At 46.8% G+C, this 18,228-nt stretch overlaps 1 protein-coding gene across 2 annotated transcripts; it reads left to right on the forward strand.

The window, feature by feature from the left end:
* Positions 1-3,595: 3,595 nt before the first annotated feature.
* Positions 3,596-11,314, forward strand: LSM5 (LSM5 homolog, U6 small nuclear RNA and mRNA degradation associated). 2 transcript variants are annotated; one of them, XM_073678286.1, is made up of 5 exons: positions 3,596-3,775; positions 6,080-6,175; positions 9,024-9,051; positions 9,690-9,762; positions 10,492-11,314. In XM_073678286.1, exons 1-5 carry the CDS (start codon positions 3,730-3,732, stop codon positions 10,522-10,524), a joined length of 276 nt encoding a protein of 91 aa, XP_073534387.1. In that variant the 5' UTR covers positions 3,596-3,729; the 3' UTR covers positions 10,525-11,314. The 2 variants fall into 2 exon arrangements, with proteins under 2 accessions (XP_073534387.1, XP_073534386.1); XM_073678285.1 differs by lacking the exon at positions 3,596-3,775 and adding an exon at positions 3,821-4,060.
* Positions 11,315-18,228: the final 6,914 nt, after the last annotated feature.

Raw genomic sequence — 18,228 nt, forward strand, 5'->3', positions numbered from 1 at the left:
AGAGGTGAGCGGCCTCAGTAGCTGCCCTCCCTCAGGTGTAATATCTATGGCGTAGTCCACGTCTATATCTAGGAGAGGTGAGCGGCCTCAGCAGCGGCCCTCCCTCAGGTGTAATATCTATGGCGTAGTCCACGTCTATATCTAGGAGAGGTGAGCAGCCTCAGCAGCGGCCCTCCCTCAGGTGTAATATCTATGGCGTAGTGCACGTCTATATCTAGGAGAGGTGAGCGGCCTCAGTAGCGTCCCTCCCTCAGGTTTAATATCTATGGCGTAGTCCACGTCTATATCTAGGAGAGGTGAGCAGCCTCAGTAGCTGCCCTCCCTCAGGTGTAATATCTATGGCGTAGTCCACGTCTATATCTAGGAGAGGTGAGCGGCCTCAGTAGCTGCCCTCCCTCAGGTGTAATATCTATGGCGTAGTGCACGTCTATATCTAGGAGAGGTGAGCAGCCTCAGTAGCTGCCCTCCCTCAGGTGTAATATCTATGGCGTAGTGCACGTCTATATCTAGGAGAGGTGAGCGGCCTCAGTAGCTGCCCTCCCTCAGGTGTAATATCTATGGCGTAGTGCACGTCTATATCTAGGAGAGGTGAGCAGCCTTAGTAGCTGCCCTCCCTCAGGTGTAATATCTATGGCGTAGTGCACGTCTATATCTAGGAGAGGTGAGCGGCCTCAGTAGCTGCCCTCCCTCAGGTGTAATATCTATGGCGTAGTGCACGTCTATATCTAGGAGAGGTGAGCAGCCTCAGTAGCTGCCCTCCCTCGGAGTATATATGGAACTGTGCACGATATATCTAGGAGAGGTGAGCAGCCTCAGTAGCTGCCCTCCCTCAGGTGTAATATCTATGGCGTAGTGCACGTCTATATCTAGGAGAGGTGAGCAGCCTCAGTAGCTGCCCTCCCTCGGAGTATATATGGAACTGTGCACGATATATCTAGGAGAGGTGAGCAGCCTCAGTAGCTGCCCTCCCTCAGGTGTAATATCTATGGCGTAGTGCACGTCTATATCTAGGAGAGGTGAGCAGCCTCAGTAGCTGCCCTCCCTCGGAGTATATATGGAACTGTGCACGATATATCTAGGAGAGGTGAGCAGCCTCAGTAGCTGCCCTCCCTCAGGTGTAATATCTATGGCGTAGTGCACGTCTATATCTAGGAGAGGTGAGCGGCCTCAGTAGCTGCCCTCCCTCGGAGTATATATGGAACTGTGCACGATATATCTAGGAGAGGTGAGCAGCCTCAGTAGCTGCCCTCCCTCAGGTGTAATATCTATGGCGTAGTGCACGTCTATATCTAGGAGAGGTGAGTGGCCTCAGTAGCTGCCCTCCCTCAGGTGTAATATCTATGGCGTAGTGCACGTCAATATCTAGGAGAGGTGAGCGGCCTCAGTAGCTGCCCTCCCTCGGAGTATATATGGAACTGTGCACGATATATCTAGGAGAGGTGAGCAGCCTCAGTAGCTGCCCTCCCTCAGGTGTAATATCTATGGCGTAGTGCACGTCTATATCTAGGAGAGGTGAGCAGCCTCAGTAGCTGCCCTCCCTCGGAGTATATATGGAACTGTGCACGATATATCTAGGAGAGGTGAGCAGCCTCAGTAGCTGCCCTCCCTCAGGTGTAATATCTATGGCGTAGTGCACGTCTATATCTAGGAGAGGTGAGCGGCCTCAGTAGCTGCCCTCCCTCAGGTGTAATATCTATGGCGTAGTGCACGTCTATATCTAGGAGAGGTGAGCAGCCTCAGTAGCTGCCCTCCCTCAGGTGTAATATCTATGGCGTAGTGCACGTCTATATCTAGGAGAGGTGAGCGGCCTCAGTAGCGTCCCTCCCTCAGGTGTAATATCTATGGCGTAGTGCACGTCTATATCTAGGAGAGGTGAGCAGCCTCAGTAGCTGCCCTCCCTCAGGTGTAATATCTATGGCGTAGTGCACGTCTATATCTAGGAGAGGTGAGCAGCCTCAGCAGCGGCCCTCCCTCAGGTGTAATATCGATGGCGTAGTGCACGTCTATATCTAGGAGAGGTGAGCGGCCTCAGTAGCTGCCCTCCCTCAGGTGTAATATCTATGGCGTAGTGCACGTCTATATCTAGGAGAGGTGAGCGGCCTCAGTAGCTGCCCTCCCTCGGAGTATATATGGAACTGTGCACGATATATCTAGGAGAGGTGAGCGGCCTCAGCAGCGGCCCTCCCTCAGGTGTAATATCTATGGCGTAGTCCACGTCTATATCTAGGAGAGGTGAGCAGCCTCAGCAGCGGCCCTCCCTCAGGTGTAATATCTATGGCGTAGTGCACGTCTATATCTAGGAGAGGTGAGCGGCCTCAGTAGCGTCCCTCCCTCAGGTTTAATATCTATGGCGTAGTCCACGTCTATATCTAGGAGAGGTGAGCAGCCTCAGTAGCTGCCCTCCCTCAGGTGTAATATCTATGGCGTAGTCCACGTCTATATCTAGGAGAGGTGAGCGGCCTCAGTAGCTGCCCTCCCTCAGGTGTAATATCTATGGCGTAGTGCACGTCTATATCTAGGAGAGGTGAGCGGCCTCAGTAGCTGCCCTCCCTCAGGTGTAATATCTATGGCGTAGTGCACGTCTATATCTAGGAGAGGTGAGCGGCCTCAGTAGCTGCCCTCCCTCAGGTGTAATATCTATGGCGTAGTGCACGTCTATATCTAGGAGAGGTGAGCAGCCTCAGTAGCTGCCCTCCCTCGGAGTATATATGGAACTGTGCACGATATATCTAGGAGAGGTGAGCAGCCTCAGTAGCTGCCCTCCCTCAGGTGTAATATCTATGGCGTAGTGCATGTCTATATCTAGGAGAGGTGAGCAGCCTCAGTAGCTGCCCTCCCTCGGAGTATATATGGAACTGTGCACGATATATCTAGGAGAGGTGAGCAGCCTCAGTAGCTGCCCTCCCTCGGAGTATATATGGAACTGTGCACGATATATCTAGGAGAGGTGAGCAGCCTCAGCAGCGTCCCTCCCTCAGGTGTAATATCTATGGCGTAGTCCACGTCTATATCTAGGAGAGGTGAGCGGCCTCAGTAGCTGCCCTCCCTCAGGTGTAATATCTATGGCGTAGTGCACGTCTATATCTAGGAGAGGTGAGCGGCCTCAGTAGCTGCCCTCCCTCAGGTGTAATATCTATGGCGTAGTGCACGTCTATATCTAGGAGAGGTGAGCAGCCTCAGCAGCGGCCCTCCCTCAGGTGTAATATCTATGGCGTAGTGCACGTCTATATCTAGGAGAGGTGAGCAGCCTCAGTAGCTGCCCTCCCTCAGGTGTAATATCTATGGCGTAGTGCACGTCTATATCTAGGAGAGGTGAGCAGCCTCAGCAGCTGCCCTCCCTCAGGTTGTGGTATTGAGCACAGCACGCTTTGTCTTCACAGAGCACTTATTCTAGAGCTTATTACGGGCGCAGGTCCATTGTGAAGTGAACCTGTAGCAAACGCCTCATAAATTGTAATACTGAAGCCCTCCTACATCCACCTCACAAAAGCCCGCCAAACTAATGACACGACGACTCGTCCCTTCTATTTATCAGCTACGACGTGACGTGCACGGGTAAAGCTCCGCCCACTGCGTTACGTCACATGGTGATGCGGATGCGATTGATTAGTCAAGCCTGAGCGTTCGTCACTGCGCCTGCGCAGATCATAATCTTGGTGGTCGATTGCTCGTGCTGCTTGGAAGCGGACGATTACGAAAAGAATCTCAGCTATAGGAGCGTCTACGAAAATGGCGGCTAATGTCACCACCAACCCGTCACAGCTCCTTCCGCTCGGTACGGTAACACTGGGATTACAGCAGTGGCGTGCCGCCAATGGCGGCAGACCACGCCACTGCTATGGGGCCCGTGAGCCGGGAGGGCTCCAAGCAGCGTGGGAACGAGGAGGATAGGTGAGTAGGAGGTTGCAGCGGTGGAGGAGCGGGGGCACACGCTGTAGCCGCTGCTGCAGCTATCACGTGTGCCCGCTGATAAAGGGACATGAATATTCCCTCTTCTCCACTCCCATGGGCGTGGAGAAGAGGGAATATTCATTCTCTGGAGCAGAGGTGAGGAAGGAAGGTGAGTATAAGTGTTTATTGTTTTATATGTGCTGTGATTGGGGGGATGAGGAGGCCACACATGCCAGGATACTTGGATTGAGGAGGCCACACATGCCAGGATTTGGGGGGGTTGAGGAGGCCACACATGCCAGGATTTGGGGGGGTTGAGGAGGCCACACATGCCAGGATTTGGGGGGGTTGAGGAGGCCACACATGCCAGGATTTGGGGGGGTTGAGGAGGCCACACATGCCAGGATTTGGGGGGGTTGAGGAGGCCACACATGCCAGGATTTGGGGGGGTTGAGGAGGCCACACATGCCAGGATTTGGGGGGGTTGAGGAGGCCACACATGCCAGGATTTGGGGGGGTTGAGGAGGCCACACATGCCAGGATTTGGGGGGGGGGGGTTGAGGAGGCCACACATGCCAGGATTTGGGGGGGGGGGGTTGAGGAGGCCACATGTGCCAGGATTTGGGGGGGTTGAGGAGGCCACACATGCCAGGATTTGGGGGGGGGGGGTTGAGGAGGCCACACGTGCCAGGATTTGGGGGGGGGGGGGGGTTGAGGAGGCCACACGTGCCAGGATTTGGGAGGGGGTTGAGGAGGCCACACGTGCCAGGATTTGGGGGCATTTACCAGTATCTGCTGCATTTCCCACCCTAGGTTTATACTCAAGTCAATAGGTTTTCCCATTTTTATGTGGTAAAATTAGGGCCCTCGGCTTATATTCGGATCGGCTTATTTAAAATATACGGTATTTTAAAGTCAGTGAGTATGTGGTGCCCATAATACTGCTGGACTGTGGCGTGCATTATACTATATGGGGGCTGCATTTTACCCTATGGGGTGTGTAATATACTGTATGGAGGACTATGGGGAATGCATTATATTCTATGGAGGACCATGGGAAGTTCATTATACTATATGGAGGATTATGGGGGGCGCTTTGTACTATATGGAGGATTATGGGGGGCGCATTGTACTATATGGAGGATTATGGGGGCGCATTATACTATATGGAGGATTATGGTGAGGCGCGTTATACTATATGGAGGATTATGGTGAGGCGCGTTATACTATATGGAGGATTATGGTGAGGCGCATTGTACTATATGGAGGATTATGGGGGGGCGCATTGTACTATATGGAGGATTATGGGGGGCGCATTGTACTATATGGAGGATTATGGGGGGCGCATTGTACTATATGGAGGATTATGGGGGGCGCATTGTACTATATGGAGGATTATGGGGGGGCGCATTGTACTATATGGAGGATTATGGGGGGGCGCATTGTACTATATGGAGGATTATGGGGGGGCGCATTGTACTATATGGAGGATTATGGGGGGGCCCATTGTACTATATGGAGGATTATGGGGGGGCCCATTGTACTATATGGAGGATTATGGGGGGGCGCATTGTACTATATGGAGGATTATAATATTTGAGGGCTATATGGGGGGCCATTATACTGTATGAAAGCAATTGTACAGTGTGAAGGTTTGTGTGGGGTCATTATACTATTTGGAGGGCTGCGTGGATGCCATGAGTGCATGGAGGGCTCTGAGGTTCACAGTTGGGAGATTATACTGTGTTAGGGTCACCATACTTTGCCGTGGGAGTTGAAGTGGGGTACAATAGGGTCATTATACTGCGCATGTGGAGGCTAATGTGGATGATTGCACCATAGGGGTATCATACTGTTTGGGGGGCACTTTTGTTGGCATCATACTTTATGGGGCAATGAAAGAGGAATCTACGACTTCAGAAGGAGGAAAATTACTATGTAAAGGCTGGAAAGTTATGAGATCTGCTCTTCTGTGACACAAACAAATATTTTTTTTTTGTGTGTGGGGGGGGGGGGCAATTAGAGCTTCTGCTATGGGGCCCCATGACTTCTGTGTACGCCCCTGGATTGCAGACTAAAGCTACCCTTTGCGCCATGCTGTAGGGGAACCTAACCTCGTCATGCTGGGACTTGTAGTTGTTTTGTAGACATCGCACTGATTTCCAACCTCCCCTTTGTGTTTCCTCAGAGCTGGTGGATAAGTGTATAGGATCCCGTATACACATCGTCATGAAGAGCGATAAGGAGATAGTGGGCACGCTGCTGGGCTTTGATGACTTTGTCAGTATCCTGTCATGTCTGATCTTGGTGTCAGTCACTGGGGTGGCGCCCCCTCTGTATCTAGGGCACCTGTGTCATTACAGTGCTGGCCTGGGGTGGTGCCCTCTCTGTATGTAGGGCACCTGAGTCATTACAGTGCTGGCCTGGGGTGGTGCCCTCTCTGTATGTAGGGCACCTGAGTCATTACAGTGCTGGCCTGGGGTGGTGCTCCCTCTGTATGTAGGGCACCTGTGTCATTACAGAGGGGGCACCACCCCAGGCCAGCACTGTATGTAGGGCACCTGTGTCATTACAGTGCTGGTCTGGGATGGTGCCCTCTCTGTATGTAGGGCACCTGAGTCATTACAGTGCTGGCCTGGGGTGGTGCTCCCTCTGTATGTAGGGCACCTGTGTCATTACAGAGGGGGCACCACCCCAGGCCAGCACTGTATGTAGGGCACCTGTGTCATTACAGTGCTGGCCTGGGATGGTGCCCTCTCTGTATGTAGGGCACCTGTGTCATTACAGTGCTGGCCTGGGGTGGCGCCCCTTCTGTATGTAGGGCACCTGTGTCATTACAGTGTTGGCCTGGGGTGGTGCCCCTTCTGTATGTAGGGCACCTGTGTCATTACAGTGCTGGCCTGGGGTGGTGCCCTCTCTGTATGTAGGGCACCTGTGTCACTACAGTGGTGCCCTCTCTGTATGTAGGGCACCTGTGTCATTACAGTGCTGGCCTGGGGTGGTGCCCTCTCTGTATGTAGGGCACCTGTGTCATTACAGTGCTGGCCTGGGGTGGTGCCCTCTCTGTATGTAGGGCACCTGTGTCACTACAGTGCTGGCCTGGGGTGGTGCCCTCTCTGTATGTAGGGCACCTGTGTCACTACAGTGCTGGCCTGGGGTGGTGCCCTCTCTGTATGTAGGGCACCTGTGTCATTACAGTGCTGGCCTGGGGTGGCGCCCACTCTGTATGTAGGGCACCTGTGTCACTACAGTGCTGGCCTGGGGTGGTGCCCTCTCTGTATGTAGGGCACCTGTGTCATTACAGTGCTGGGGTGGGGTGGTGCCCCCTCTGTATGTAGGGCACATACGTGTCATTACTGTGCTGGCCTGCCTGTAGTGGATGGCCAGGACTGCTTTGTCCTAAGGTGTGACTTATGTGCTATAAATGGTTAGAAATAAGTGTAGCCAATGTGTCATCTGTTAGTAGTGTGATGTATGTGCCCTATCAGGACTGATGATTGGTTACATGCCAGCCCATCGGCAGTCATTTACAAAGACCGCACTGCCCATGCTCAATGATCGTTCTGTGCACGCACGCTGCCACTGTTCAGGGCAGAATGATCGGCGGCAGAAACAAGTCATTTGCTGTTGCACACAAGCAGGGTGACTGGCGGCCTGGTTACAATAAATGGTTATCTGCCAACAAGTGTTCCTAATAAATGGCCAGTGGAATTGACCCCTTTGGTTTTTTCTTATGATGGATCCGGCACTGCTATTTTAAAGTTTTACAATTTAGTATCTTAAAGCAGAAGAATAGAAATGTGAACCCAGCCTCAAAGTTTGCCAATTCTTTAAAATGCATTAAAGGGGTTGTCTGTTCTTAAGTTATGATTCTGAAATCCCTGTATGTGACTACAGACTTGTGAATTCTCACATCACACTCAGGGAGGACTCTCCAGTGCCGGGAGCGGTTGTCCTGTCACTGCAAGTGTGCATTTAGCATAGTTGCAGCCACATTCCAACTAGACGATTTCTGGCCTTGCTCAATACGCTTGCATTGAACAAGGCTGCACCCATCTTGTTAGAATGTGGCTGAGAGTGTGCAAAATCACATATTTGTGGTCCCATGACCGCCGTTCCCATTGCTGACATCAGAAAATCCTCAGCGGTGCAGTGGGCGTGATGTGAGAATTCACAAGCCTGCAGTCTCAGAGTGACTGCAGACTTGGAGTTTAAGACTGGACAACCCCTTTAAGGGGATTGTCCACTACTACTACTCAGGATAGGTCTTCAGTATCAAATCGACTGTAGCAGCACCAGATGTAAACAATGTAAGGAGTGGAACAGCACCGCACCATCACAATGTTTAGTGAATGTTCCAAAGTTCTGCAGATCAAATCTTATTAAAGTGAAAAAATGAATGAAAGAATAAGCACTGACCTGTATTTACCCCCCGCCCCCACAAACCATCAAGCCATGTGATGGAGCGGTGGTTTCCCACCCTGCACACAGTTTAAAGCTAGAGCTGCTAGCAGCTAATCATTGGTGATACTGTGTGTAACCCTCCCACTGATTTGATGCATAGCAGACTGACATTTGGCAGTCCGGTATGTATTGTGTATGCTATGCCAGTGAGGACAGGGGCAGCCCCAATAAAATAAAAAAACACCTATACTCACCTCCCGTGCTGGCGGCGTTCCAGCTGTGTCAGCACTCGCAGTCCCAGGCTGTGATGCGGTGGAATGACACGTGATGCCTGGCGCTCAGTCAGCGCTGGCATCACTGTGCCTGCCTCATGTCGAAATGAAGAGTAAGTCAGAGATCCGCTGCAGCCCGGACTTCCTCATCACCTGTCATTCCACCGTATCACAGCCCCGGGACTGCTGGGACAGCACCAGTACTGGAGGGGAGTATAGACTTCTTTATTTTATTGGGGCCAAAACTTTAGTTCAAGAAGGGGATGTCCTAGTAGCGGACAACCCCTTTAAATGGCGGCCATCTGGATTTAAAAGGGAAAAAAAATTACTGCAAGAAGAGCACTGATGAGTTGCAGTCTATTGACTTATTAGTAATAAGTGATAATTAGTAGTAAATGCTTCCACAGTTGCTTTTTTTTGCCTTTGTTGCCATGTTTCCTTAACTCTTCTGTTCAGATATGGTTTTAGAAGATGTCACAGAATTGTAAGTATAATAGAAATGTATCTCTTTATTTGACTGGCCGTTGTTTATCAGGCTGCTATTGTTGGCGTAGATGGAAGCCTTGGAAGTTGAAAGGGTTATCCACTACTTGGACATGCTCTTAAATGCTATATTCCCACATGTAAAATTTAAAGGAAGAAAAACAGATACGCCGCGCCAAGATAAGTCGATTAATAATTGGGCCTTTTTTTTAAATGGTGTAATACTACATTTTAGAAGGTGATGTTCAAATAGTGGACAACCCCTTTAACTTGCAAATTCTTCTGTTGACACATAGACAGCCCACACTTGCTGGAATATATGTATATATTCATATTCACACATCCCCAGCCTTTGCAAATGATGAATCTCTGAAAAATGTACAGTATTTCCACAGCAAAATCCATACCATTTGGTGCAGACTGTGAAGAAAGCCAAGCCTATCCAGCCCTTGTGGACATACCCCTCGTGTTCAGTTTGCTTTGTGGATTGTAATTATTTAGTGTGCATTCACACACAGCAGACTAATTGCAGGCATTTTTACCACTGAAAAATAATTTGCATTCATCTAGATGGCGTTGAATTCACCTTGAAATAATACTTGTTCATTTATTAAGCTGTGTATTTCTTTTCTACTTTAGTGAGATCACACCTGAAGGACGACGGATTACGAAGCTAGATCAAATTCTGCTAAATGGAAACAATATAACAATGGTAGGTGACGAAAACCAATATTTTTTATGTTGTCTTGTACCTCTTGCATGTTTATATTCCTGTTTTTGGGGTTTTTTTTGGTTTTGTTTTTACAGACAAATTCTGATGTAAAATGTTGGGTAGTGAAAGTAGTACACCCTGGGACTTTACTCGCTGTGCATAGATGTGCTGCAGAGCGAGATATCAAAGTCTGGGGGCAAGCTTACATTATAGTGACGGTGCTGTGAGTGATGACTTTAATCACTCCCTCCACAGCCCTCAAGAAAACTTGGGAGCTACTGGGAAGAAATCAGTTAGTTTTCTCCTGGTAGCTGCACTTTCAAAGGGCATCTGGATAGCAATGTAGTGCTACTAATCTTCAGATTAGCCCTATACCTGTAGGTAAATGGCATTTTCCACAGTAACAGGTTCCCTATAAAGCAAATGTCAGATAAACAATCCCTAACTGCAATAAATGTAGGTTTTGACCTGATTGCAAACTCTGCTGCCCGCCCTATAAAAATAAAAGAATCCCTTCATAAATTGTGGCACTTGCTTGTAGGAAATAAAAATAATGACCAGAAGCTCCGAAAATGCTTTGTCTTTTGATCTTCTGTATAGCAGTTGTATTACTTGAAACATTTCCATATAATTTATACCAAGAGTAGTAATTTACGCACAGTACATAAATATGTGTGGCTGTTTGCATTGTATATGGTTTTATTACTAACTTCTGTATTTCCTTTTCAGCTTGTACCTGGAGGAGAAGGCCCTGAGGTATAAATGGATTGTGAAGCAGAGCAAGTTACTGGAGCTTTATTTATATTGTTTTGTTAAGCCTCTTCAAGGATGAAGTAGAGAATTGTTTTCCACACCTTCATGATGATATTTTTGAAGGAATATATGGATTCTTTATTTTGATACAATGCTTATATTCATCACTGTGCTTCTAAAATAAAAGACTTATGTTTTGTTATGAAATATATTTTCTTCCTGTAATGGAAGAGCGAATCACTGCCTCATTGAATAACGTTGGTCTGAGTGCAATACCTGTTTTTTAATCAGATTGCACTCAATGTGTACCATAGTTCTCAGCAGTGCAAGACCTGTTTCTTTTTTTTTGTACCCAATGAATCAGCGTTATGCTCGTTCGTCTGGTGATCGACAGCCTGTTTACGCGGCAAGATCGCAAACTGAGCGGTTTGTAATTCTTGTTCACCATTTTCTTGCAGTATAATTGTAGCTTTTAATTGAATTAAAAAAAAAAGTGTGGTTCATAATCATAGGACTAAGCTGTAACGCAAAGCACTGTTCATAGACAAGCGACCTTGTGTTTGGTGGACTGGGGTGTTACAAACCCTGTGTTTTGCGGTTTTCGGTTGCTATTTTTCAGGAGCTGTGTTAACATTACAAGTCCTTGCAGAATCACAAAAAATGTATTATCAAAAACACAACTAAACATGCAAGTCTTGTTAAGTTCTTTATATATAATATACCATACCATAGTGGCAACTACATGCTGTGATTTGGAAAAATTCCACAATTAAAGTGTTTTTCTCCATATTGAAACTTTGCTAACACCTGGCTGCAGTGTTTGTGCAGGTATGCAGTGGGCAAACTGGACATATTTCTTGTTACTTTGCATTGATAAGTTACTCCTCTTGTGTAAACTTTAACATTGCAATTAACTCATTAATAACTAAGCTTTTTTTTTTTAACGACAGCGTATACTTGTCTGTCATATAGGCAGTTTCTTTCACCTAAATATTCCAAGTTCTAGCTTTGAAGAAATTCACCTTAACAAGGGAATCTTGTGTCCGTAAATTAACACTAAACAGTGAAAGCCCAATAAATCTTAATGTTAACACCAGGGTTGTGGAGTCAGTCAGTATAAAATGGACTGATTCCTAAATTATATAATAAATTGGGCTCATTGGTACAATTCAGTATGTGCTGTAAATGTTTTAATAAGAATTTGGGAAAGTTATGAAATGTCTTTTCTATTCCTGATGTAAGGATTTAGGCTTTTAGTTGAGATGAATCTGTGCTGCACTTTATGTACACGCTCAGTAGTGAGGCAGTGCTGTGGAGTCGGGAGTTTGGAGGTTTGGCTTACCGACTCTACAGCCGCCCTGATTAACACAAGCCTCTTTAAAGGAGCTTTGTATACTGGGATTCCACCTGTGACAAGCATCCAAGTTTTGAATTCTTTATTATTTATTTTACTTGTATAGCGCCATTAATTCCACAGCGCTTTACAGACATCCTCATCACTGTCCCCATTGGGGCTCACAATCTAAATTCCCTATCAGTATGTCTTTGGAGTGTGGGAGGAAACTGGAGAACTTGGAGGAAAACCACGCAAACACTGGGAGAACATACAAACTCCTTGCAGATGTTGTCTTCATGCCAAATGCCCCGATTTTATATTTTTTAAAATAATTACAACTTTAGAAAATTGCCATTTGTGAATATACCTATGTAGTAGCAAAGAGGGAACAGACTCCATATAGATTCTCATGGTTTGTTACTCATATGTTAATGTTCACATACTTTCTGCCCAGTGGTGTAGCATAAAGAAAAATGACGTTACTGTACTGAAAATTTGCAGTTTCTACAAGGAGTTTTGTTAGCTGATTTCACCATTTGACATTGCATATGATTTATTAGGTGATAACTTGCAAAATGCTATTCACATACACATCTAACCAAGTTTAACTTGATAAATAGTGCGCTATCTTGACAATCTTCAAAGAAAGTTCTCACTTAAAGGGCTTGTCCACTATTCTCAAAGCCCTTCTCAATCACTGTTTCCCACCCTTATAAAATAATAGTTATATTCACCTCCAGTTTGGGTGTCGTATACAGTGTCCGTACTGAGTCTCTCGGGGGTCACATCACATTATGTCAAGCAATCCTTGTGGCTAATTAGTGGCGGTGTCACTCTCCTGTTCTTTGGCCGTACCTGACATCTGGAGGAGGTGAGAAAGCAGTTGCAGCTCTGACTTCCCCTGGATGTCTGATATGTCTTGAAGAAGTGGAGTGTGAATCCATTGCTGATTGTCTGCAGCAATTGCTTTACATAACAATGTCACATGAGCCCTGAGAGAGCCAGTGCCAACACTGCTGGAAAAGCACCGGACCCGGAGATGAGTATAGGTGGTATTATTTTTATAAGATTGAAACATAGTGATTGAGCGGATTAAGAGCATATTGCAGAAGCTATTGACTTATGTCAAAAATTAGGTATGAAATTACAGTTTTTGTGATAACCCACTGCAGTTTTCTGTGGCAAGGTAAGCTTTCCTACATCTGTATATTATGCTCTACTTGTTGAGTAGTGTACCCCGAAGTTCCACTACTATGCTGTATGCTTCTTTGAGTTGTGTCATCCACTCTGACACTAGGAGAGAAGGATTTGTTACTTTTTATGATTGACTGAAATAAAAAATTGCAAAGTGACAATACTTGTCGTACTCTTTAAGCCACAGCCCCACTAATCAGTATTTGGTCAGTATTTTTTCTCAGGAGTGGGTGATAAATGCAGAATTGGTGACTTGTTTCTATTATACCTTTTCTCTGATTGTTCCTCACCTGGTTTTGGCTCTCACTCCTGAGAAAAAATACTGACCGAATAGTGATAGTGGGGCCATGGCCATAAAGGGATTGTATTATCTTCTTTCTTTAGGAGCGCCCCCATCCCTTGTTCCCGAATTGCAAGGGGACGCTGTGCTCCTGAACATTAGCAGTTCAGACCAGTGACATGGTCCCCCTACTGGTTCAGACTGTGCTTTTTCCCAGGTTGCTGGCATTGGCAACTTTATCTTTGTAACAGGGGCGAGTGATTACAGTCTCTAAGGCCGTATTCAAGTGTTCGTGAAATGCGGCCTTTGTATGAACCGGCCACAGGTATCCCTACCTGAACTTAACAGCTGTATAAGCATATATGAGACTGTGTGGAGTCCAGGTCGGGAAATCCATGACCGGTCTTAATGATTCCATTAGGTTAGGTACGAATTTTTATTTGCTGGCAGAAAAGACTATTCAATCCCATCCAAACAAACTCATTTAAACTATATCTCATAATATCCTTCTACCTATAACTGTTATTTTGTAAACTTTTCATCATACAGGATAAGAATAGGTACAGCAAACCATAATTGTAGTTGTAGTAGGTCTCCACAAGAGGGAGCATAGTACACATACAATATTTGACACATTACATGCTGTGTGTGCAGTCACCAGAATAAATCCGATTTCCCCTTTTATAACGGATTACACCATTTCCAGATTTTATACAAATTTTAAATTGAATTATTTATGCTGCCATTTATATATGAGATGTTGTTTTTTTAACCCTTGGTTACTAGGAGTTTACCTTACTGAGCTCTCCAACGCAAGATCCTGATCTTTTTTTTGTCAGCTTCAATAAGGCACATACAGTATGTAATGGTGTGCAATATTTAGTGGCAAGAACGAGTTTGGGACATATAAACAAGAAGAAAGGAAGCTCTCCAAAATGTATTTTTGTGGCAAGGCTTCCCATCTTGACACAATCTGATTTTTCTTCTACCACGAATTAAATATGTTCTTCATATGAGGCTAAGATTGAAGATCACTTTTTTCTTTTTAATATAAAAATGTAAAAAATTTGTCAAACTATTTTGTAAAAAACAAAATGGAATGCACTTCCAATACCTGTAAAATACTGCTGTTGTCCCACACCGCTGTTCCATCTCTAGTTCCCATCAGGCCTGCAGATGAACTAGGCCTGTGGTGGTGGACGATATGGCCATGTGACGACATGTATACAGCATTGGCCTTTTTAATATTTTTAGTCTCTTTATTGCACTACCTCTGTTTAAGACTAATTCTGTCCATACATTTGGTATTCTCAGTTGAGTCCCTTTCAGAGCTTTTTGCATTCTGACATTGGTGTCATGTGCCCTTCTTTGTTAAAGCAATATTATGGGTGTGTTCACACTGTGTCTTTTTGATTAGTTTTTTTTAGCTGAAACTGACAGGAAACTCCCAAGTTTTTGAGACCGATGAAGAGGATGTACATGTGGAATCCACCTGAAAAAGCGCGTCATTATATTAACGTGTGCACATGTTCTGTCACTTTCAACCGCGTCAGGATTCAGAAACCGTGAAGGGATCAAAAGAAGTGACATGCTGATGGTGCAGGCGTTCTATATACTTAAGAGAGTAGAGTTAAAGCTGCCGGCGGCGCAGCCGTAGCAAGAACGAGGGAAAACTGCCAGGTTTTTTTTTTTCCTGAAGCAGCTTCATAATGAGCAAACTTGCTGTCTGCGCCGGCATCTGAATGATGTGGTGTGCACATACCCTTAGAGAGTTTTCTATCAGTTTCTTTTCCTAAAACTCCTTACAAAAAAACCCTGTTCAGCTACACTATGGCCATGTTCCCACAATGAGTTTTTGATGTCGCAGATTTTCTGCACCTATTAAGTAAATTAGGTTACTTGTATTTTGAGTGTTTTGGGGTTTTTTTTACTTGTTTTTATCGCATTTTTTTTTGTCTCTTGTTGCTATGTCATGTTTTAAGTAAAGCTGCTTTGTTTTTGATATTTCCTGGCATTTGGCTGTTATAAAACTTTATTGATCTAGTCTTGTGCAGATTACATGCATTTTTAAGTGTGTTTTTATATTTATTATTATTTATTTATATATCGCCATTGATTCCATGGTGCTGTACATAACAGAGGTTTTTTTTTAAGGTTGAAGGAAGAATAAGTCCATCTAGTTCAACCCATAGCCTAAAATGTTGATCCGGAGGAAGGTAAAAAAAACCATGTGGCAAACACTAAGCTCCACATTGGGGAAAAAAATTCCTTCCCGACTCCATACGACAATCAGACTAGTTCCCTGGATCAACGCCCTATCAAGGAATCTAGTATATATAACCTGTAATATTATACTATTCAAGAAAGGCATCCATGCCCTTCTTAAATGTTAGTAGTGAATCACTCATTACAACATCATGAGGCAGAGAGTTCCATAGTCTCACTGCTCTTACAGTAAAGAATCCGCGTCTGTGATTATGATTAAACCTTCTTTCCTCCAGACGTAGAAGATGCCCCCTTGTCCCCATCTCAGGCCTCAGAGTAAAAAGATCAGTAGAAAGGTCTTTGTACTGTCCCCTCATATACTTGTACATAGTAATAAGATCACCCCTAAGCCTTTGTTTTTCCACACTAAATAACCCCAAGTGTAATTGACGCGCCCCTGGGCCTGTGTCGCGCTGCGTTGCGCACGCGGGAGCTTACCCGGAGCCGGATCTCTTGAGGGTTGTAGTCTCGTGGCGGTGACCCGGTCCGTGCCCAGGGAGTCAAACTGAGCGGCGATGTAACAGCGGTAGATGTAGGACGACTACGCCACCCGTTGAATGCAGCTATGGAGCTGCCGCTGCAGGACAGTCCGCTGAGGCCGGTGGATGGATGGTGCAGCGTAGATGGTATAACCCCCAACGGGAGGGGTATGGCCTCAGGGCAGCAGATGTGGATGATGGGGGTAGCAGGAACCACTCAGAGACGGTGCGGTGTAATTCAGGGTCTTTACTGGTAACAACGATAGACCCTCCCGGAGTACTTGCTAGTGAACGGGGCCTGGTCAGTCCTTGAGCAGATGGGATCTCCCCTGGCCAGGCGGAGTTGTAGGCCTCCCAAACTGACTGTACTCTTCTGGCTACCTTGCTAGAAGCGGATATAAGTAGCCCACGTCCCTGAGTGTACCCTGTGGTGCTCACCCGTATGGCCGGTGACTCGGGGCCTTCTAATGGCTTCCGCTCCACGATGGCGGTGCTGGTCCCACGCGTGTGACCGTGCCTTCGGGTTTCTGGGCCTGAGGACCTGAAATCCCCTGCCGGTCGGCTTCTGCTGCTGGGTAAGAGTTAGTCCCCACAGCCTCGGACGCCGGGTCCGGTAAGAAAGCTTCTCAGTCAGGGCGAGCTCTGCAGCTGCCAGCCCCTGACTTGTAGTAGTATTGCTTCTGCTGTTTCTTGTCTCTACTCTCCTTGACTGCTAACCCTGCTTCAGCCCCGGGTTTATATAGGGGAAGTTCTTCCCCTCCCAAGACTGGGCAGGAGGTGTGGCATGCACAGGATCCCTGACCAAAGGACCTCCCACCTGCTCTCAGACATAACATCTCTATCACTGTGGCAACCAGACCCCTGGGGTGTCACATTCCCCCCTAGTGAAATTTAGTACTCCGGGACTAAACATATTTTAGAAAAACATAACAAGATAAAAACAATAATAATACAATAAGAAAAACATATAAAGTTGGTTACGGCATGTCCGTAACCGGGTGCAGTCTTTGAAGAAAAGCAAGGTGTCCATTTCACCAAAACAGGGAGACGTAACCAGGTAGGGGTTTGTCCTACTCCGAGTCCTTAACAGTCTTTAGTCCGTCCTGGGTTACGCTCCAACTATGTACAAGGATTCCCGGTAAATCCACCAAGGATTCCTAAAAATAACTGGAAACACAAAATTATACACAAGCAACAATACACAGATAAACATAAATAAAACAATTTATACACTTCAAATCCTCCAGCGTGCGGGTAACTGGCCTCTAGTGGCCCTAGTGGACCTACAGAGCTGACTGTCTGGCCCTGAACTACAGGGTGTAGGAGCTGTCAAGGGTAAACTGGGCAGCTGTCTACCGGCTCTTTGTCTCACTAGGGGTACGGCAGGCTCACTATAAGCAGAGGGTTGATCCTCCTGTTCTGCTTGTGTGGAGTCTTCTGCCTCCTGGACCGGCTGTTCTTCCAGCTCTACCTGTTGCTCCGTAGGTGCTTGGGATGCTGGTTGGAGGAAGGTGAGTACGGGTACCACAACTGCACCATTGACTTGAGTCCAAGACCGAGGGAAGTCCCCGAGCACAGTACTAACCATATCTTCCCTTTCCTCTACGGGTCGATGGTCTTCTTGTTCCTCTTCAGGGTTCCTCAGTTGTTCGGGACACTTCTTCAGGTGGTCCCGGGATACAATGGCTGTGGTTTCCCCTCCGTCTTTACTGATGGTACAAACCTTCGGGTTCTCGTGGCTTGAGGGCAGTACGGTGTACGGGTCCTTCTCCCACTGGTCGTCCAACTTGTGGAGCCGTCTCTTCCTCTTCAAGACCTGCTCTCCGGGTACCAGGGGAACAGCGGGAGCATACTGGTTGTAAGTTTTCTCTTGTCTTTCCCTAGCCTGACAGAGACTTCGCTCCACGCTCTCCTGTACTCTCCGGTACTGCTGCTGCCTCTCCGTGTCCCAGTCTGTTTCTGGTGAAGTGTCCTCGGGTGTCAGGACTCCCATTTCCAGGTCAACAGGTAACTTACCAGGTCTTGCCCTCATTAGGTAAGCCGGGGTACAGTTGGTGGAACCTACCGGGATGTGGTTGTATAGGTCCACCAGATCGGGCAACTTCTCAGGCCACAGACTGCGTTCTTCCAGGGGCAACGTTTTTAAAAGATCCATTACC

The sequence above is a fragment of the Phyllobates terribilis genome, unplaced genomic scaffold (genome assembly GCF_046119375.1).
Source record: "Phyllobates terribilis strain yellow unplaced genomic scaffold, ASM4611937v1 Scaffold_4__5_contigs__length_816908805, whole genome shotgun sequence".
Taxonomy (NCBI): Eukaryota; Metazoa; Chordata; class Amphibia; order Anura; family Dendrobatidae; genus Phyllobates; species Phyllobates terribilis.

Bases quoted from the DNA above. Each gene is read 5' to 3' on its own strand.
- LSM5 (XM_073678285.1), top strand. From the start codon at position 4,006: ATGGGCGTGGAGAAGAGGGAATATTCATTCTCTGGAGCAGAGGTGAGG. The intron at 4,061-6,079 runs GTGAGTATAAGT...GTGTTTCCTCAG, and splicing joins AGCAGAGGTGAGGAAGGAAG to AGCTGGTGGATAAGTGTATA. The intron at 6,176-9,023 runs GTATCCTGTCAT...TCTTCTGTTCAG, and splicing joins GGGCTTTGATGACTTTGTCA to ATATGGTTTTAGAAGATGTC.